Source organism: Acipenser ruthenus, chromosome 21 (assembly GCF_902713425.1).
Source record: "Acipenser ruthenus chromosome 21, fAciRut3.2 maternal haplotype, whole genome shotgun sequence".
NCBI classification, from domain to species: domain Eukaryota; kingdom Metazoa; phylum Chordata; class Actinopteri; order Acipenseriformes; family Acipenseridae; genus Acipenser; species Acipenser ruthenus.
Window position 1 is genome coordinate 28,966,366 of NC_081209.1, and position 20,834 is coordinate 28,987,199.

Below are 20,834 nucleotides of genomic sequence, written 5' to 3' on the forward strand. Positions count from 1 at the left end.
GTTGGCACATATATAGTCTATATAGACTGACAAGCAGAGTCGCTCTTCCACATTCCAGAGTTGACCAATGTGTTCTAATGTCTGTACAGTTTATTTATAAAGGCATATCTTTTTCATTTTCCTTTCAAACATAAGTGAGCTGACAGGTTGTAATTGATTACCCTGTAAATCTGAACACTGGCTGACCACGTGGGAGATTCTGAAGCCCAGTGCGGAATGGGAGATTTAATAGAATCTAAACGCTTTCTGATCACAGCTTTGGAAGCGCAAACCCAAATTAGGCTCAGGTAGTATTGCTCTGTCGGAGAGACTGGTAGAAGTCTTTAACAGCCCCCTCTGCTGGTAGAGCATAGTTTAGCAGCTGTGTGTTCCCTGCAACCGTCATCAGCATTTATAACTTACTATATTGTTTACCTGTAAGATTTAAAAGACACAACCATTTAAAAAAGTTACATTATTCACTAAATGAGTTATGAAATTCTATACTGTCTCTATATTAAAACAAACAACCCATTAACCCCTGAGCCCATACTTCAACTACTACCCCCTACCTCCTCCTAACAGCCCCCCCCCCCCAACCCTGTCATCAAGAACAGGGATCCCTGTTGTGTGCATGTGACTGAAATCAGAAGAGACTTTCCGAGTGAGAGCAGAGTCCCAGCCTGACAGATTGTGACCTGCTGAAACAGAGGGGTCACTCATTATGTTGAATAAATATTTTCAAAGTTAAAGTAATGCCTTTATATTATTATGTAATCTTCCAGCTTCAAGAGCTTCAGCAGTGCTCCAGTATAGCTGCCTAATGCAGTCTGGATAAGAATCGTCACACTTTCATTATCACAATTATTAGAACAGATGCATGTTCCACCATTAGCTAAACAAAACAGTAACTGCAATTTGCAGCGGCTTACAGTCTCGTATGCAAGTGCGGTGCCTTCTACTTTCTGCCTGAGCACCTAGCTGACACGTGCTAATAACAGAATGCCAGGAGAGGGTCCAGTCGGAGCTGCCACACATTAAACATACTGAACTTGTCCTTTCGCTCCTAGATTGTGCGTAATTAATAATTAAACGGTTTCAGTTGTAATGGGTTGACCTCCCTGAACTGTTCATTACTCACCAGGCAAAGGCATCACTCAAACTATTTTTTTTTTTCATTGCCCTTCTTTGTACCCTGGCTGCATGTGTTCAGTTTAGTTGCCACTAAGATTTAAGCTGACCAAGTAGTTAATAGGAATGCAGTAAATTAAAACTTCAGTGCTGTGAAGAGAGACACATATTAACAGTATAAGGGGCTTGCAATGCACTGGGATTGATGTTAGAGATTGGAGTGTATACAGAGTGCAGCCCCCTTTATAAAGCTGTAGTCAGGGTACCTGGTTAAGGGGCCATGCTATGTGTGTTCCATCTTCTATAAAGAATGCAAGTGCCAGTGAAATGACTATACAGGGAATATAGGATCCATGGCCATATCACCTAATAATGAGGGCGCAGTGCAAATACCATCACATCTGGATAGAGCTAAAATACACTTTCTGTACATTTTGTTCCAAACCTTGTATATTAAAAATAATGTCCGTTTTTTTCATTCCTAATATTAAATTGTCTAGGAGCAGCAAAGGTTTAATAGTTAAATACGAACAAAATGTTTAAAGAAATGCATAACATTAAGATATCAAGTATTAAACTGCTGTGCCATTATTTATTTATTTATTTTTTTTAAACATGCATATATTTCAATTATCTTTGTGTAACTAAAGCATTGGGGGGGAAATGGTTCCCATGTCATTGTGTTAAATGACATTTTGCTTGCCTATTTGTGTTGCTCGATTGTGTTTTAGTCTGCTTTCTAGTTTTCTGTAGTTTGGGCAGGTGCAGGAGGTGATCCTAGAGTCTGTTTCAGAAGTTCTCCTGATATATCAGAACCTATTCATCTCCCAAACCCTTAGGTATGGGACAGATTATCCAGAGACAGCAGTAGTTGGTAGAACACAAATCCGTCACATTGTTGCAGTGAGTTCCATTTGATTTTAAGGGTAATTAAGGAATGCCCTGGGAAAGTCAGACTGGTTATGACATGAAGAATTTGTGAATGGCTATGTAAAGCAGAAGACCCCTTCCGCTCCCCTTACCCCGTCAGATATGTTCTTATTTATTTGTTTACTCGTACAGTCTCTGTCCTCCCTTCCTAACGACAATATGAGCAAGGAGCACTGGTCAAGCCACCTGCTTGAGAGATACGTGCTTCATCAAGATGCGCTCCCCCTTTCAACCCAAGTATTGGGGTTCGACATTCATCTTGCATTCGTAAAGCATTAGCATGTCACTAATGCAACCTGCAAGTGTATCTCTACTAAAAAAAAAACAATATTGCAGAAATATAATAAATGCAGCTGTGCACCTCTGTAAATGAAAGCACATGTTGTGCAAGAGTCCTTTGGAGTAAATATTAGAATAAGTACTTTAATGTAAAATGTACGGCTCTTAAGAAAACTGGTTTAAGCATGGATGGGTTTCTCTTTTATCCTTTGCCGAGACACGAAACGTTGCCTCCACTTCATACTCCTCGGCTCCCGGCAGAGACGTGGCTGCCTCCATCCGTTCGGGATATGAAAGACTTTCACAAAAAGAAATATGAAAAGAAAATAATTGCTGTTTTAGAAAACCTAACCTTTGTTCATTCCCCCTCCTATCGTTTGCTCTCCAGTTGTTTGATTGAATTGTACTTGTTGGTGCAGCTTCCAGTTGTTGAATAGAAAACAGTAAAGCACTAATAGGAGCACTGCTTAATTCTCTCCTGTGTAATTACAGATCTCATTTTTCTGATAATTGGCCTTGGCAATTACATGTATATTTACTAATCACATTGAGATGGCTCTGTGATTGTATCTGTGTGCCACCATTGATAGTGATGGGCTCTGCATATTGGCGAAGGGCTTTTATCATCTTGTTTTTTTCAGTACATCAAAGCTTCAAACCCCCCCCCCCCTCTCCTCCCCTTGCTATAATGAATACATGCATGCATTCGACACAGTTGTGTGCCGGGGAAATTGTTTGGCTCCCTCCAAATGCGGCGCGCACTGAGTTTGTAGCCCGCAGCACTGAAGGGTTGTATGTAATGATATATTGCTCATCCGAGCGGCCGAAGCACTCCAAAGCACAGTGAGATTAAAATAAGTCATTCCTTTGTTAATTTAAATAGGTGCATGTATCATACTTTGCAAGGTACTTTGAGAGGGAATGTCAGGGAGAAAAAGCAGCCGAAAGGTATTTTTAATAGCGGTGAGAATGGATTGAGGAGGAGTCAGTCATTTGCTTTCTTGCTCCTGTCTTTCTTTTTTTTTTTTTTTTGCTGCTGTTTTTGATCAGTTTCAGTTGTAAATTTAATGAGATGACTGTTAAAGTACTGTATGATTTAATTTCATTGCATTGTGTACAATCTTGTGAATCCTTTCAGAGGGAGATAAAAACACATTCCTCCTACTTTCTTTGCTTTACAGCAAAATGTCTCTCCAAGAGGGTGGCCTAATTGGTTCTCAGTGAGATATTTTCTTTCTTAAAAGATACTTTTCTGGATTCACTTCTGTAAGAAAAGAAACAACCACCTAATTTTGTATTGAAGAAATTTGACTTCCCTATTTTTATATATATATATATATATGCCTATAATATAACATTTAAAATGTATTGTAAAAATCTGTGTAGTTTCTCTTTCTCCCAGGAGCCAACCAACACAGAATTCTAAGGGTCATATTCATAAACTGATAAATGCATAGGACTTTAATGCATTTACTGGCAGGCAAATGCTGTATGAATTCGACCATGAGTGTCTCCAAGTATTTGGATGAGTGGCAAGATTGGGATATCTAAGTGCATCATTGCCTTGATGCTTCCATGGTAATGTTGCTACATGCTATTTGTAAGCAACCCTGTGATCTGTGGATTGCACGAGACCAGTTCTGCTTGATTTGAAAGGTGTAGCCTGCGTTGTATCTTGAGCAATGCTGCACACTACAGCGCTACACTACACACTACAGCACTACTCGTCTCTGCCTGTGCATTGCTGTCTGAAAATTCCTGTTCATTCTCACGGAATCACAAAAGCGGTGTTTGTTTTACTAGTACTCACTAGTACTATCCTTTTAATAGTCAAGGATTTTTTTGTCTTTGTTTTAAGGCTTTTATGTTTCTTTTCTTCTTTTTTTTTAAGATACATAATTAGTCTTGCATTACCTCATATAGACTCTCCCATTGTTAATTACAGTACAGTTTGCCTGTAATTTAAATAATCATCAGTTTCTCATTTACCCTCTTCCCTCCCTGTGGCTGTCATTGTCCTTGTTCACATCCCATCAACATTTCCTTCATTGTCTATCATTGTCTGACACCACGGTTTCCTTGGCCTCAAATCATCCCGCTTCTCCGCACTCATTCCCATTTATAACTAAGCTAGACGTTCTCTTTCTGGTGCTACGTTATTTATTCCTTCGTGTGTTTATATATCCCACACCCCCGTTTTTATATTTATTTCTCGTTCATTTTCCATGATGGTGCTCCTGTATATAAATTGTCTTTTTTTTTTCTTCTCCCTCCATTCCCAGGACCCTCCAGTTCTTCCGGTCGGGGAGTTCTCAGAGCCGTTTGTACACTTCATCACTCAGTGGTAAGCTCAGACTGCAAACATGCCATGCCCTCCGTGTAAATGATACATTCCATTAACTCTGTGACTCTGGCAGACCTCATGGCTCTCCCTGCATCCTTTCTGAGACGGGGAGGGACTTGGGGGCCTTGGGCAGATGGGGGAAGGAAAGCTTAGGAAACTGTTGTTTAAATTCCAGCAACCTTATTTACACAATAAGGTCGCACACAGCTAATAGCAATCGGCAGGCTGGTGTGTGCTCTGAGATCGCAGACAGGTACGGCAGCCGTTGTTTCCATGAGTATTGTAAGCTATCATAACATTTTTAAAAACTACCTCTTAAATCCTGTAAATGATTAATTGACAAAGGCTCCCCCAAGAGTGCACTGAAATTGTAGCTACAGTAGCCAGGGTCATTTCAATAGCTATTAAGCATAAATAATTAAACTGTGGACAATGGCCCTAAAAACTATGTACACTATTAGAACCTTAATATCACTGATCACCCTTGTAATGTTGTTAGACAATGCCTAAATTATAATTTTGCAAAGGTTCTGCAGTTTCACATTGCAGTGTTTTTAAGAAGGGTAGAAAGGTTACATTGAAATTCAGTCTGTGGGTCCTCCGTTGTAATTGACTAGGATGTCATGTAACAGTTTGCAAGGTGGAGGTGTGGGGAGAGGTTTCTGAATGTTATATTTTCACAGATGTCAGGTTGAAATGTAAATGATGGCAGGTAATAGCCTTGCAATCTCCGGGGAGTGCCAGCTACTTTGGAATGGCAGATTAAGACTGTTACCTAACCAGTCTTTAGACAGCTTCAATTGGTTGCTAATGGGTGCATTATTCCAGAGGTGGATATGTTTGCTTATACTGGGAGCAAATTGTCCTTTGCAATATTTAATGGTTTCTAACTGTGCTTCTTGGTCACTAGTGGTTCTGGGCATTGCTTTTATCAAACTCAACAGGTGATCTCTTTAAAAAAAAAAAAAAAAAAAGTGTTTCAGGTATTTTATATTCTGACACTTTAAAAAAAAAAAAACACTTGATAGAAATACTGACAGTTCTTGAGCTTGGGGAAGGGGGTGACTGCTAAAAAAAAAAAATATATCTATATGTCTGTATCTCCTGTGCTTGTCTGTATCTTTATAGCATGAGGAAGCTGCCTAAGGAGAGACCAGCTCCTGAAGACCTCATGGTGAGTTCCTGAATGTTTCTAGCAACCATCACCCACATTGGGGTTTTTCCATGACCTCACTATACCTCGCAGTACCTAAAAAAAAAAAAAAAAATGCTGAAGTCAATATTTTGACAAACGTCTCGACTAGAATTGTCTCGGTGTCCTTACTGGTAAACCCTTTTTCTCGAAACCGTTTGTCAAATAATTTCACTAGCGTCTTGTTTTTTAGTACTTCTAACTAATCAGCCTAGCAGAAAACACCTTTTGGCCTTGTGAGATTGTGAAAAGGTGTGCGGCAAGAGGTCAGCAGTTTATACGACACTACAGACAATAAAAAAGACTCTGAAAGGCGAAACGTTTGTCTCAGAGGTTTATTTTCTTTTGGAGCCCCGCTCATCCACGTTCTAACCAGATCTGTGATCCGAGCTGATCAGGCTTCGAGGTGGCACGGCTGCAACACCGTGCTTACCCTTTGGAGTGTCTACGCTGTTAAATATCATGCTACTCAGGATATTGAAGGCTGCCTCCTCTATTGTTTAGGGGGGATTGTGAAATGTGAAGATACGGCATCAGCAGATTTTCAGTCTCTCCAGGGTTGCAACGCAGCCTTTTCTTTGGATAATAAATGACAGTTTTTATCCGAGCAGCAAGTGGAAGAGAGAGATGCTTGCAAACAATCCCCAATAGGTCATTTATTTAGTGCAGCTTGTTGAGTTGACAATGAACAAGCTGTTAGAAGTAACCCAGGACACTGCTAGAATTAGTAAATCATGATTATGCCACGCTCCTCCTGGTGCCATTTCATCCTGCTGACTGTGATCAAGCTCTGAAAGCCGTCACTGAATTAGGGGGCAAAACACAATTACAATTCACTTTTGTGAGGTGGTGGCATTGCTTCATCTACAGTAAAGCCAGCTACGTTTGAAGAAAAAGTCTTCACAATGCAGCTATATGCTAATATGTAAGCTGGAACGCTGTTGTATGCAAGTTTTACCATCTGCCTTGCATCATTCAAAAATTTGAAGTGTTGGTTCAGTATCAAACAAATAGAGGTATGGTTATAAACAATATTCGTGTTATTGTCAATAAAACCAATCAATACAGGGTTATAACTATGCATCCTAAGAAACATTCTCACTTTGTAACAAGGCATGAATCGTCCTAATAGTAATAAGGTCATTTTAAGGATGTTATACACTGTTATTCCCTTCAGTTGTAATAGCCTACCTTAACTGAGCTGAAATAACTGGTAAAAGCTGTTATCCCGGCTGCTGTTCTGCAGAAGAGGAGTCTGCCTCTGCGTTCGGCGTGTGCCAGCGACGTTCCTGTCACTGAAAGCCGAGGTGTAAGTGCTTATGACAGGGTGTAAAGAAGCCATCCTTCTGTTACTGGTAAACCCTTTTTCTCGAAACCGTTTGTCAAATAATTTCACTAGCGTCTTGTTTTTTAGTACTTCTAACTAATCAGCCTAGCAGAAAACACCTTTTGGCCTTGTGAGATTGTGAAAAGGTGTGCGGCAAGAGGTCAGCAGTTTATACGACACTACAGACAATAAAAAAGACTCTGAAAGGCGAAACGTTTGTCTCAGAGGTTTATTTTCTTTTGGAGCCCCGCTCATCCACGTTCTAACCAGATCTGTGATCCGAGCTGATCAGGCTTCGAGGTGGCACGGCTGCAACACCGTGCTTACCCTTTGGAGTGTCTACGCTGTTAAATATCATGCTACTCAGGATATTGAAGGCTGCCTCCTCTATTGTTTAGGGGGGATTGTGAAATGTGAAGATACGGCATCAGCAGATTTTCAGTCTCTCCAGGGTTGCAACGCAGCCTTTTCTTTGGATAATAAATGACAGTTTTTATCCGAGCAGCAAGTGGAAGAGAGAGATGCTTGCAAACAATCCCCAATAGGTCATTTATTTAGTGCAGCTTGTTGAGTTGACAATGAACAAGCTGTTAGAAGTAACCCAGGACACTGCTAGAATTAGTAAATCATGATTATGCCACGCTCCTCCTGGTGCCATTTCATCCTGCTGACTGTGATCAAGCTCTGAAAGCCGTCACTGAATTAGGGGGCAAAACACAATTACAATTCACTTTTGTGAGGTGGTGGCATTGCTTCATCTACAGTAAAGCCAGCTACGTTTGAAGAAAAAGTCTTCACAATGCAGCTATATGCTAATATGTAAGCTGGAACGCTGTTGTATGCAAGTTTTACCATCTGCCTTGCATCATTCAAAAATTTGAAGTGTTGGTTCAGTATCAAACAAATAGAGGTATGGTTATAAACAATATTCGTGTTATTGTCAATAAAACCAATCAATACAGGGTTATAACTATGCATCCTAAGAAACATTCTCACTTTGTAACAAGGCATGAATCGTCCTAATAGTAATAAGGTCATTTTAAGGATGTTATACACTGTTATTCCCTTCAGTTGTAATAGCCTACCTTAACTGAGCTGAAATAACTGGTAAAAGCTGTTATCCCGGCTGCTGTTCTGCAGAAGAGGAGTCTGCCTCTGCGTTCGGCGTGTGCCAGCGACGTTCCTGTCACTGAAAGCCGAGGTGTAAGTGCTTATGACAGGGTGTAAAGAAGCCATCCTTCTGTTAAGTGCTTGTTTCTTCATCAACACCAAGGGTGTCTAGGAAGGAGTTACCTGATATAAGAACAGCTAAATACTTCCCAAGCTACTCGTTTTCCATGAGTTATTTAATGAGTTTGGGACTAGTGTCAACCTAATAGCTGTCCAGAAGCAACCAACAATATGCCATTCCTGACATTGAAGATGGCATAGGCTGTCTAGGAAACCACATACGTAATGAGATTTATTTATTCACGTTCTGTATACATAATGTGACCCAATACTTGACTGAACAAAGACCTCTTGACGAGATCAGTGATATTAAATAGAATTGATCGTAACGTCTTCTGAAGGAGATTCTAATAATAATAATAATAATAATAATAATAATAATGACAACTGACAGGTTCTGTATTTCGTGCTGTATATTGGGTACGTGTAGCTGCTAACTTGTTGCCAGACAAACGGCACTATTGAGTCGTTTTGCACAGACTCTTTTGCCCTGTAGATAGAGGATGCAGATGCAGTTTGCGGTGAGCGTAATCATCAATTTCACAGGAGTTTCTGTGCATTTCCCCGAAGCTTTCCCTGGCTAACCTCCATTAAATAGAATCTATGCATAGAAAGTATTGGGTCACGGAGAACCAGCACCCCCTGTTTCAGATCAATGTGCTGCTAATACTTTATCTGGGCCACTTGATTACCTCACGCTGATTCAATTCCTCATTGTTGTGCTGGGTTTGACTCCTGTGGAAGCTGCTCTCTTCACATACATATTAAAAACATATACCCATTCTATCTGTATGTAAATGCGGCAGGCACAGCTGGATATTGCAGAGGAGTGTGGTTTACTAATAGTTATTGTCTGTTCTGGGTGTTCAGTGGCAGAGAAGGAAAGAAATTCTGAAATCAAGCTGGCGCGGAGATTGTGTCTTTATGTTAATGGTGATGATGTTCTTACCGACCTGGCTTTTTTTCTTTTTCATTTCTTTGTTATTTTTTTAACCTTTTTAACTGCTAGTCTATTTTCTGATGTTTTAACTAAATAAATTACACTTCATGACATTTGCATGGTTCATCATTATCAGTGTGTCTCTTTCCTTATTAAATGCATGGCAGTAAAATATCAGCCTAATTGAGAAATCTTTTAGGTAATGATAGAAAGTGCTCTAATATAGACCAAGAACATGGATACACTGTAGTACCAATTAGTGTTTCATGCCTGCTTTCTATTCTCCATTGCATTTACCCAGGATCCCTTCATGGTCTTCTTGCTGTGATGTCACAGTCACAGTATATTCCGTGTTTGGTAAGGATTGAGTGCACTAATCCAGGAAGCAAATACGCTCGAGAAATTCTGTTCTGTGTCATTTATTTCAACTTTGTTTCTCAGCCTTTTAAAGAAATTGTATTTTACAACTCTCTTTGTGCCAGTTTTATACTCGGATAAATATGAACTGCAGTTTGCGTTTTGTTTTTTTTTCCAAACATTGTGATCGATGATTGTGATAGATGGGGTTTATTTAAAACTATATTAACCAGGAAAGCTTACTGAGAATAATCTCTCCTCTGCATTCTGAATGTACCTGAATTGACAGTCCTCTAAAATAAATGGTCACCTGCTATTAACAGACACTAAAGCCCCGTTCTTTTCACTACAGAGGAACGAGAGTGGCACCCTAAATAAGCAGCCACACCGGTTAATTAAGGTTTGACTTCTTTAAATAGAAACGTTGGTGTTTTATTTTTTATTACCAGCTTTAAACCTTATCACAGTTTGTTTCTTTTGCAGTTTAATGAGAAGTGGAGTGTTGCCACTCGTTATGATTTAAACATTATCTATTTGAATTGTTATTTCACTGTCAAATACTTGACCGCCCCATAGCTTGTTAATACATATTGGTATCTGATGGGCTTGACTTCTTACCTTTGACCTGAGGGATCTGACACCTGCCAATGAAAAAAAAAAGTAATTTATTTGTTCATTTATTGAGGGATAATTTGTATGTGGATATATACAATATAAAACAGCTGGTACATCGCTGTGAGACTGGTGAGGTGGGGAAAATCACACACGTCACTTTTTACCCCTTTGTGCTTTTTTCAGAATTAGGAACAATATGAAACAAATCTATATGTGCTGGAGAAATTGGTTACTTCAATTCTAGTGTAGGATAGTAGTCACCGGTATGGGACTGAATCACAGTTATATATAGTGAGCAGGAGAAGACGGGCTGACTGTTTCTAAATAACTTTCACTGGGAGGTTTATTACAATCAGCTCTTCTCTGAATTCCTTTTTAAACGGGTGACCCAGATTCACCAGACAAATGGAAGGAGGAAGCACTGTGTGGAATCTGCAAACCGTGTGTCAAATTAAAAAAAGAAACCGTGTCTAAAATAAAAAGTAGCAATTTGAGGAGATAAACGCGGTAGAAAACCAATGAGGTAGAGCCGCTGCTTTCTTTTTTTTTTGTTATATGAAGATGTCTGCTTCAGATGCACATGTTGTTTTTTTAGCAGAAGATTCTGCACTGATTGACAGCATTTGATCATGACAGTTACTTTCTTTATTTGGACCACTGCTTGTTCAGAGCTGTTCCATCAAAGCTCCCTTTTTATCGTGTGAATCCCCAGTGGAGCCGCAGTCATTGTGAAAGAGCCTCTTAGCACCTTTGTTGTAGCCGTCCCCAGTGATGATTGGACCCAGCTGGTAGCAGATAAGAAAATGTTCCTCTCACAAAGAGGCCATGTCTCCTGCCTCTATGGTTTCAATAATTTTAAGAGCCCCCCGAAACCTGTTGAGGATTAAAAGTAGCCATAGATGTGAAATGAGTGTTAAGTATTAGTAATCAGGAGATTAGGGCCCCCGGGACGCCGGAGATAAACAATTGCAATTAAGGCAGGTCTGCCGGAGTAAACAACATTTCACAGAAACAGATGCCTGAACCATTTTAGGGATTGAGTCCAGGGCAGCGAGGAATCGATTTATGTCTTGTTTACACATTGCAGACCCCTGCGATAACTGGGAGGCTAAATATTTCATAGAGCCTGATTTTAGTTAATTTATATTTCAGCACTTCACAGTAGGTAGACTCAGTTCTAGCGGTAGCCGGGCCCCTTTTTATGCTGCATTCACAGTGAGTGACTAATTGTGTATGAAGGGCCCCTGCGTTTAAATTGGCCTCAACAAGAATGGAAATCTCGTTTTGCATGCAAGCAGCACGCTTTACTGTCTCATACTTAAATTAAATATCATTTCTAAGATGCTGTCTTTCCTTCAGAAGCTGGAATTCTGGCAGCACTGTTTAATTACGTCCACAGGACTGTTGAATAATCTGTGCTTCTAATAGCAGGTGTTGTGCGACAGTGAACAAGAATGTGGGAACTTGTACACAACTTCTGAGCTGCAAATATTTGTCCGGTTGCAGACAAAACTGCAATGGTACTTTCCTCACTGAACTACCATGCAGCAGTAACTTCAGTGCAAGACATCACCCTGATCAGTTGAACGAAACATTTGCAAGAGATTGCTCTCGTTGTGAGGTACACAGTGAAACATTATCCTTGTACTGGCTTCACTTAGGGGCTCATGCTTGAGAATTAAGCATCCCTTTTTGGGGAGCCTGCTGTATATGGTTTTGTAAACCCACTGCAGATGCTACTTCAACTGCAAATATCTCGTAAACCATTTGAGGTGGCGATTTTCATATTATTATGGAACTTCTCGTGCAAAATATACCGACGCCTCTTTATTTGAGCCGTGACCCGAGGTGGCTTTTGGTCTCCGGATGATACAAGCACTTGGATATGTTGGCTTCAAACACAGCTGTTTGCTAGAATTCCTTCTGTCAGGATCCAGTACAGGTGTTCCGCAGTGAGAATGAGCCGTTTAACAGCCACATTGCCACATATCCATTCTACTTCATGTTTACAAGCTATTGTGTCAGATGTGCTTTTCCTTTACATTATGCCCTGGCGAGTTTCAGAGTATGAAGCGATGCGAAGCATGATCTTCATTTAAATTATCTGCGTCTTCATTTAAGCTAATGCCGCAAGAACATTGTTATAATTTTACAGTTTTTCCATTATTTATCTATATAAAAAATGTAAATGGGTTGGTAACTACATTTAATGGCAGGTCTCAACAAACAGAACAAAAAGTTTTTTATTTACATGAGTAATCTTTATACTGGTAATTTTTTGTATTTAAATTGCAATATTAGCTGCATTGTCAGAAAGCATTGGGGCCAATGCAATTCACTTTAACAGCGAAATGTGGGGGAAATGATAAGTTCATCAAATTAAAAACAATTAAGAAACAGTATTTTTTTAATTCAGCAAACACACCATTAGCTTACAGAAACCTTTAATAGATTTGACACCTGTGTGTACGACTCTCCATCAATCAGGCTACATTGTAGAGTTCATTGGTGGGGCAAATTTTCACTGCTTGTTTATTGAATGCCTTTCCACCTGGTGTTTATGATACACAAGCGTTGAATAGAGACGCATTTAGCAAAATGCCATTAGAGGAAATCCAATATGAGCGGATGCAAATTAAATACTGTACCCATGATGTCCTTGTGTCAGGAACACTAAGCGATGTCTTATTGTGTTCCTATCACATGGTTTGTCGATGTGCATTATCATTATAAACTTGTATTACTTTTCTCTAGCCTGTGTGATACTGTGACGGTCCTGCTGTGCAATCGCTGCTCGGGAGCGGTTCCCTTGCAATAAGTTTCCGTGTCCAAGGTCGAAACGGAGGTGGACCTGTGAATGTAGGTCTAGAATGAAGATTCCATATGTGTATTGTTTTACAAGGCAGCCCCAGAACATAGCTATCTGGTTAGCTTTTCTCTTTTAATATCCTCTCTCTCTGTCACACACACACATTCTCACCACTGGGATCTGATCATTTGTATGCAAATCTCGAAAACCGACTTTATTACACTGACCTCTTTCTCACTTGTCTTTGAGTTTTCTGGGGCTGCATTTGTCTTCCCTTTAAGAGCCCTGAAATCAACGTCTTTTGCACTCCACAGCTGTATCCCTTCCGCAGCCTAATGAGGTGATGACCAGCCGCTTGTTATAATTGCTTTAGACTCCTTTTAATTTTCAGGCTTATTAATCATAAGTAGAGTTATTTAAAATTGCATAAATTAATCTTAGATTAAAAGCCTATCAGAGCCTCAAAACAATTAAGAATAAGGTAAAATTTCCCTTGGGTTGTGAGTTTTATTTTAATATTGCATTCAGGTGATCATCAGGACTTTGATGCAATGCAGTGATTAATATATTCAACATTTTAAATGAGTTTTCTTTTTCTTTAAAAGAAAAGGTAAACGTGAATTAAATATTTTTTTTTTTCCCTTCATTAGTTCCTCCAGCTCATACCTAATGTTAATAAAAGGTAATGGAATTCATTTTTGTTTGGGAGGTACGTTGAAGAAAGCGGAGGTTTTGAAGAGCAGCGTGGGTCGGCATTTTGAATGTGTTAAACTGCAGTCTTTTCTTCTCCTCAGGAAGGCAGTTGATGGCTAATCACACTGCTTTCTGCTTCTCCATTGAGCGCTGTCATGGTCCAGAGCAGGCATCTTGACCATTACTGCTATAGAGAGGTGTGCATAGACACTGGAATGGGATTGCACTTCCACAAGTACAATTCAAATGCCTTTCATTTCCAGTCCTTTAAAAAAAAAAAAAAACTTTGTATATGAATCACATGGTTAAAAATAAGACTCTCATTGCATAGCAGTTTTATCCGTTACAGAGTTTAATAAGACACACCTGAGCTTGTTACCTAAACACGTGGCTAATCAAGCTGCTAGTAAAACCTGGAATGAGTGAGGCTGCTATGCAAAAGGAGTCTTATTCCCATCCATGAATCAGGAGAGCTGCAGTATTGATTGGTTTGTGGGTCGCTACAGTATTAATCTATTTTAGGCAATGGCTGAATTTGAAATATAAATTGAATTGTCTGATTGGTTGTTCTGTTCATTCACTGAAGAAACGAATTATCCAGTAACAGGCTCTTCATCTTTAAAAGACATTCTGGCATCTTCGTTTACCACGCCGTTCTGTCTGTATTTAACTGCAGAACATTGAGACTGAACAGGGCGTGCGCTGTACAATCTGTGTGTGTTTCTGTATGCCAGTTGTGCCAGAATCTCTTTTTTGTCATTGCTGGTTGTTCTCGTAATGGCTGCATCCAGACTTCTGTTGAGAGCAGTGGAGTATTTCAGTTTACAGACGTTCATCTCGAAGTAGGATTATTAATCTGTCAATATTAATGCAAACCATTGCAATACCTTTTCAGCGCAGGTAGTATTTACAATAATGTGCATCATCCTTCAATGCACGGGCTAAGGAGAGGTGCTGCTTTTCTGGAATATAACATTTTCAATTGCCTCTGGCAGAGAAATATACTGGTGTAGATATGCACTGTCAATGTAAAATCAAAGACTTTTTGAAAAGTGGCTGAAATTCAGGGAGTCAGGTCGGTGCTAAGGAACAGTTTTACAAGAGATTTACTTTGTGTTCTGTCCTTTGGAGAACAACTTTTATTGTGGTGAGGCTTAGGTTTAGGGTTGAGCCAGGGACAGTTTAAGGTTGATATTAAAGTAATTAATCTCATCCTTTCGCTTGCTCACCAAAAGAAGCTGGAGGTTGGAAGTGATTGATGCGATTTGTGCCCCTGTGAACGCCTGTGTATATTTGCACCCAGTGCAGGGTTAGAGATCTCCTTCCAGTATATTAGAGTAATTAACCTGAGCCTGTCAGGCTTGATCACCTCGTCATTCGAGGGTCCAGAGGATTAATGTGGATTCTCGCCTCCCATTCTCCACCAGTCTTTTGTGTATAGAATGGTATTGAATAACTTAAGTTCTTGTGCTGTTTACTAAATGTGTTAGCCACTTTTGTGTTTCACCTATTATTATGGAATGTACAACTTAACGGAACACTGACATGTTTTACTGTCCTCTAAGAAACATTCAGATCTGATGGGCAGGTCATGCTTTGAGCCGTCCGCTATATAAACCAGGTGTCTGGTCACAAGCTAGGGTTGGATTTGAACTCTGCTCTCAAGGGCCAGAGATGAGGGCCCTCAGAGCTTTGCAAAGCCATTGCTCAGCTTCATTATGAGCTCTATCGTTTATATGTCATGACTGCAGGGGCATTGATTTCTGTTGCATGATCAGGCTTGCAAAAGCATTTATTTTGAACATTGTGTTTTTATTTGTATTATTATCATTGTTCTTGTTATTGTTAGTAGTAGTGTTATTATTATTATTATTATTATTATTATTATTATTATTATTATTATTATTATTATTATTATTATTGATGTTGTTATTTATTGTTGTTGTTTTTTTTTTTTTTATAATATGAAGGATACAATAAAACTTTTAACACCGTAGACCTCTAATTTGGTCTATGAAAAACAACTCCACACAACAGACCACTGGTTCCAGTGCTAGGTTTTCCTCTAAATGTCCATTTATTTTGTATGATTATGATTATTTCCATAGAAGACACTGAAACTATTTTTTTTTTTTTTTTTTTTTTCACAAAGTTACTTACTGCTGAACTAGTTAAGCACTGCGTTAAAATGGAAAAATGTTTAAGAGAATGAAATGAGTTGTAACCCTAAGGGGCCCTCTCCCCCTAACTCTCCCCTATCCCCTCTACCTCTCCCCTTTTCCCTATCCTTATCACCTCTCCCCTCTCCCCTCTCCCTCTCCCCTCTCCCCACAGTCTGTGTTTATTTTACACATTTGTTTGGAGCTGGTGTATTGTCGGGGAGCTCGTCTGTCCTGATGAAGCCCTGACCAGTAAGCATGCGATGCCCCCAGCCCTGCTGTGCCATTAACGATAGGTTAATGTACAGTATAATGTCTCAGGACTCTAGGTTCATTACACTTCTGAGAGCAAGGGCTCTCCACACAGCAGCACAAGTCTCCATGTATTCTACTGTGCAATAAAAACACACTTTTCATAACACACACAAAGAAACTGTTCTGAACTTTTACTTTCTTTATTGTTAGTTTTGTGTTTCAAATGAAGTTTGGTTTCTTTTCAGTAAGTCGTTTCTATAAAGAAATACAATAAGGGTTTGGGTGTGCTTTATATATGGGTGGACCAAAATAGCTGTGTAGGTGTACAGAAATAGAAAGGTCTCAGTGTTTGAAGTGTGTGTACTTTAGCATGCTGTAACTGAAAGGGTTCAATGTTCTACCATCCCAGCACACCAGCTTTAATCATAGAACGGCTAAACCCATTGCAGACCAGGGTTTTTTTTTTTTTTTTTACTAGTTAACCTTCCTTTAGATAATAGAAATATTTTGGATTTCTGGTTGTTTTGCTCTTGGGGTCACACATTTTCTTTTCTTTTTTTTTTTTATTCAGAGTCGAGCCTTATTAAAAAACGCAATCAGCTTTAATCAGGTTTAAGAAGATCCCCTTTATCAGGAAAACAAGGAGTGACAAGTTCATTTAGAAAGCCTGGTTTGTCATTGTTTGTCTCATTTTCAGCATTGACACAGAGAGTTAGACTAGCTGACACTCACGCTGCGCCTGTCTCACCGGTTCAGTCCCCCAGCCCTGTGCGATGCCCTTTGGCAGGACAACGTACTGTGGCACGCGCCAGGAAAGAAAAACTACGGTCACAGTATTACTGTTGTGATTTTTTACATGCTTGTTTTTCCATTGTAAAAGAACTTGTAAGCATGTTTGCTCTTTGTTACAATAAATAGTAATTGGTGTATTAGTGCCTGCCTGTAATTCGTTCAATCCTTAGTTTTTTTGTTTAGTTCTTATAGGATTCTGGATGTCTAGTTCAGTTATATCCCTGGTTTTCCAGAATCGGTAAAAAAAACTGAAGGATTGACTCCAGGAAAATGTACTGAAGCAGTTATTTTGTAATTGTTTTTATTGATTGTTTTCTTTAGGTCAAGCAGTTTATAGATAGCAATAACACAGGAAGCGTGTTGTGATTTTTTTTTATTATTATGATTTATGGAAAAACACTACAAATGTATTTTTGTAAGGAGTAATTCTGAAAGTAAAATATGATCCATAACCTTTGACAAGATATGCAAAAACGGACTGAAACGTGTATCATATACTTTTAATAAATAACAAAAAATAAAGTAATGGTAAGTACCTGGAAATGATACTGTTTGCATAATGCTGTCATGCTATTATTTCATTAGAGCTGCTGTACTATAGTCGTGTTTCCAAAGCCACAAGCTGTTATATTGAGCAGAAAATCAGAGTTTAAAAAAACAGTTACTGTGTGCTGCTCATGCATGCAAGGAAAGGGCCTGTTTGTGCAACAGTAAAAGCACGGCAGCTTCCTTGTCGGGTCACAGCCAGAGCCCGGTGGCGGGCAGGAGGCTGTTCAAGCTTGCAGAAACACATTTCAGGCTCCTGTTCGTTTCATTTTCTTCAACATTGCCTTGGAAAACAAAGCAAATTAATAATAGAATATTTAAGTACAGCAGGTCGTTGTGTGTTTGTGAAAGCATTGCTCCAGGCTACAGTTACCACTAGTGCTGGCTGTTACTGAACTGTTTTTTTATTTTATTTTTATTTTATTTATTTTATTTTTTTAACCTATTGTCTTATACAGTATGGATTGCACTTCACAGTAATGTATGATCACATGCAGGCGGTGTGTTTGAAGGATGGTGAAAATGACAAATTGAGTCTTTTTGTCAAGAATGAGAATCTGAAACTCCATATTTAAGAGGGAAGAGGCCTACCTATTTTGTTGGGGTCGTATTCCTGAAACATCTAGCTTGTTGATGATTGTATTCTGTATGACAATGAACCTGGGGTATGGAGTGGGGTCATTCGGTAATCATTGAGGGTTCAGACCTGCCTCCCCCTCCCCTTCCCTTCCCAGATTTCTGACCGCTCTTCCCAAGGTTCTGAATGTGTGCTTCTTGTTCTCCCAGGGCCACTCGTTCATCCTGCTGTACAATGACGGGAATGCAGAAGTGGTGTCTATGTGGGTGTGCAGGATGCTGGAGGAGCGGCGGTCCCAGCAGGCCCTCCAGTGAGAGACACAGGGCTGGCACAGCAATAGCAAGCTGCACCATGCTAGCCAGCTAGAGGTGCCAATTAGTCCAATGCCAATTGATTCATATAGCGCCTTTCAGAACGAACATCCCGCACCACCGTTACAGTTGTGTATACAGTGATCACAATCAGGAAATGGGACTGCATTCTGCATCCGTTTACTGCCAGCTTTGGTACCTCAGTTTTCTTCTGAGTTCTCTTTTGAAGACTTCTCTCTCCCCCTCTCTCTGCTCAGTGTGGGAGGTTACACTGCAGGCAGTTCTGTTTAGTACTCTGACTGCTCCACAATGTTACTTTGCTCAGTATGCTGTATGTTCCTTGAGATGGCAGAATCTGGTGTTTGTTAATGTGAATCAGCTCCAGTGGCAGCTTGTCCGGGAGCTGCAGACAGATGTGAGGCAAAGGACACATGGCATTGTGCTGATTCAGAGAGCCTCACCTCCAGCTCCCTTTGCTGCTTCTACAGCTTGGTGTTACCAGCGCTTTGCACTGACAGGAGACGGCATGTTATTGGTGTGAAGTGCACTCACTGCAGTTTAGAGTGTGTTGATTGGAAGACATTGTTCAATGAATATCCTTCATATGACTATAGCAGTCTAAAAACAGCCTCAAAACATGTTCTGTAAATCTGAAAACATTAAGATATATTTTTTTTAATGTTACCCTTCTGTTTTTCCCCCCATTCTGTTTTGTTTTTGTTTTGGAAACTGTTTTAATCAAAATTAAGGTTGAATGAAGTGTGGCCCTCTCCTACTTTGATGTTCACCAATAGATTATTATACTGTGTATCTTAAATTGGGAGCCTTATATCTGCCTTAATATTACAGTACACAACCATTTCACAGAAAATGTAAACCGCAGGAAGCCGCCACTGTGCACAGTGTAAGAGAAGCTACAGTACCACATGGGTTCATCTTCCCATCAGAATCCTACAGCAGGTGAGGTCATTCATGCAGACCTCCAATAAGGATTAGTCTTTTCTTGTACCGAAAGCCCACTTTTAATTGTGTAGCATCTTCAGCAGCCCCCATACAAATGTATTCTAAGAGAACCATGATTTATTCAAAGTGGTCTTCAGGGTGCTGTCTTTAAGGTGTCAATGGATACAGGTATGAAAAATATCTATGTAACTTTTACTGTAAGTAGCATTACAGTATATATTTGAAAGTGTGCAATGATATATATTAAAAAAAATGGGAAAAAAAGGTGTCTGATTTTAATTTAGCAAAAACAGTGACTTGAGTGACTTGCCATGCAAACTGTGCTTCACTGTGATTTTACCATGGGGTTCTGTATTCAACTTCTGTAAGAGAAACCTCTTTTTTTCAGTTACGTTTTGCTCTAACACTTTCCAGCCCTTGACTTGGCATTAATCATGGTTTGAAGTGGAAAGACTGCAAGCGAGAAGCTTACAGTCTGAACTTTGTCTTAATTGCTCCTGTGTCACAACCACTCACCAGATAGCAGTACCAGAAATAAATCAGCCCGGTTTCTACCTTAAGGTCCTGGTCTAACGTGAGACAGACTTCAGGGTTTTCAGGGCAGGTCCCCCCCCCCCCCCCCCCCCCCCCCCCCCCCCCCCCATGCCTCTGTAATGTTTAACCTGTTCTAGGTTAAATCTTACAGATACAGACTTTGAGAGACTTCATTTCAATAGTGATGTAGCATAAAGCAGCACGGCAGCGTGGCTTCAGGTTGAATTAAACTGATTGAAATAAGATGCAGATCTCAATAGTGATCCTGGTAAAAACTATGAAAGAAATGGAGATGCATGAAGTAATTACATGTGCAATTCCATCCAGTCCAGAGTGGTGCTCTCATTGTGCTGCGCTGTGCTTCTGAACAAATGGGCTGTATATGTATTGAAACATTATAAAATGCATAGTATCACATACAAAGCCATGCAGATTCTTCCATGTTTAATAGGTTCATCTGAAAAAGGCTTTTTGTAAAACAAAACAAAACAAAAAAAAACCACATCAAATAGAAAACTTGCTTAAGTCTCCCAATACACATATTTACAGCCTAGTTGACATCTCCAGTCTCTGGCTGGACAGTAAGAATATGACACCTATCTGGCCCTGTAGGACAATAAAGAAATGTGTTTTATAATCACATGACTGTTCATTTTACTGTAAGAAAAAAAAAACACATTTTGAAAAGTAGATATTAATCTCTTCCTTTTTAGCAATCGCTTTCAACCACACCTTGGCCTGATAGCTCAGCTGTACACAGCAGAATCACGTGATGTTGGTCTGTATGTTAGCGTGAATATATATATAAACACATCACATCACTGATATTATTTGTCTCCTACTCTGCTGTAGATATAGAGTATGATTTAAT

The 20,834-nt window shown here is 39.6% G+C and overlaps 1 protein-coding gene across 2 annotated transcripts in view; it reads left to right on the plus strand.

Annotated features, from left to right (window-relative positions):
• Positions 1-19,959, plus strand: part of LOC117428339 (dual specificity mitogen-activated protein kinase kinase 5) — a 71,686-nt gene extending 51,727 nt beyond the window's left edge. The window contains exons 19-21 of one of the 2 annotated variants that reach the window (XM_058995461.1): positions 4,602-4,663; positions 5,792-5,837; positions 18,365-19,959. In XM_058995461.1, coding sequence (XP_058851444.1) covers positions 4,602-4,663; positions 5,792-5,837; positions 18,365-18,469 — 213 coding nt within the window. In that variant the 3' untranslated portion in view covers positions 18,470-19,959. The remainder of the gene's footprint in view (positions 1-4,601; positions 4,664-5,791; positions 5,838-18,364) is intronic. The other variant, XM_058995460.1, reaches the window with a different exon arrangement.
• The last annotated feature ends 875 nt before the right edge of the window (positions 19,960-20,834 follow it).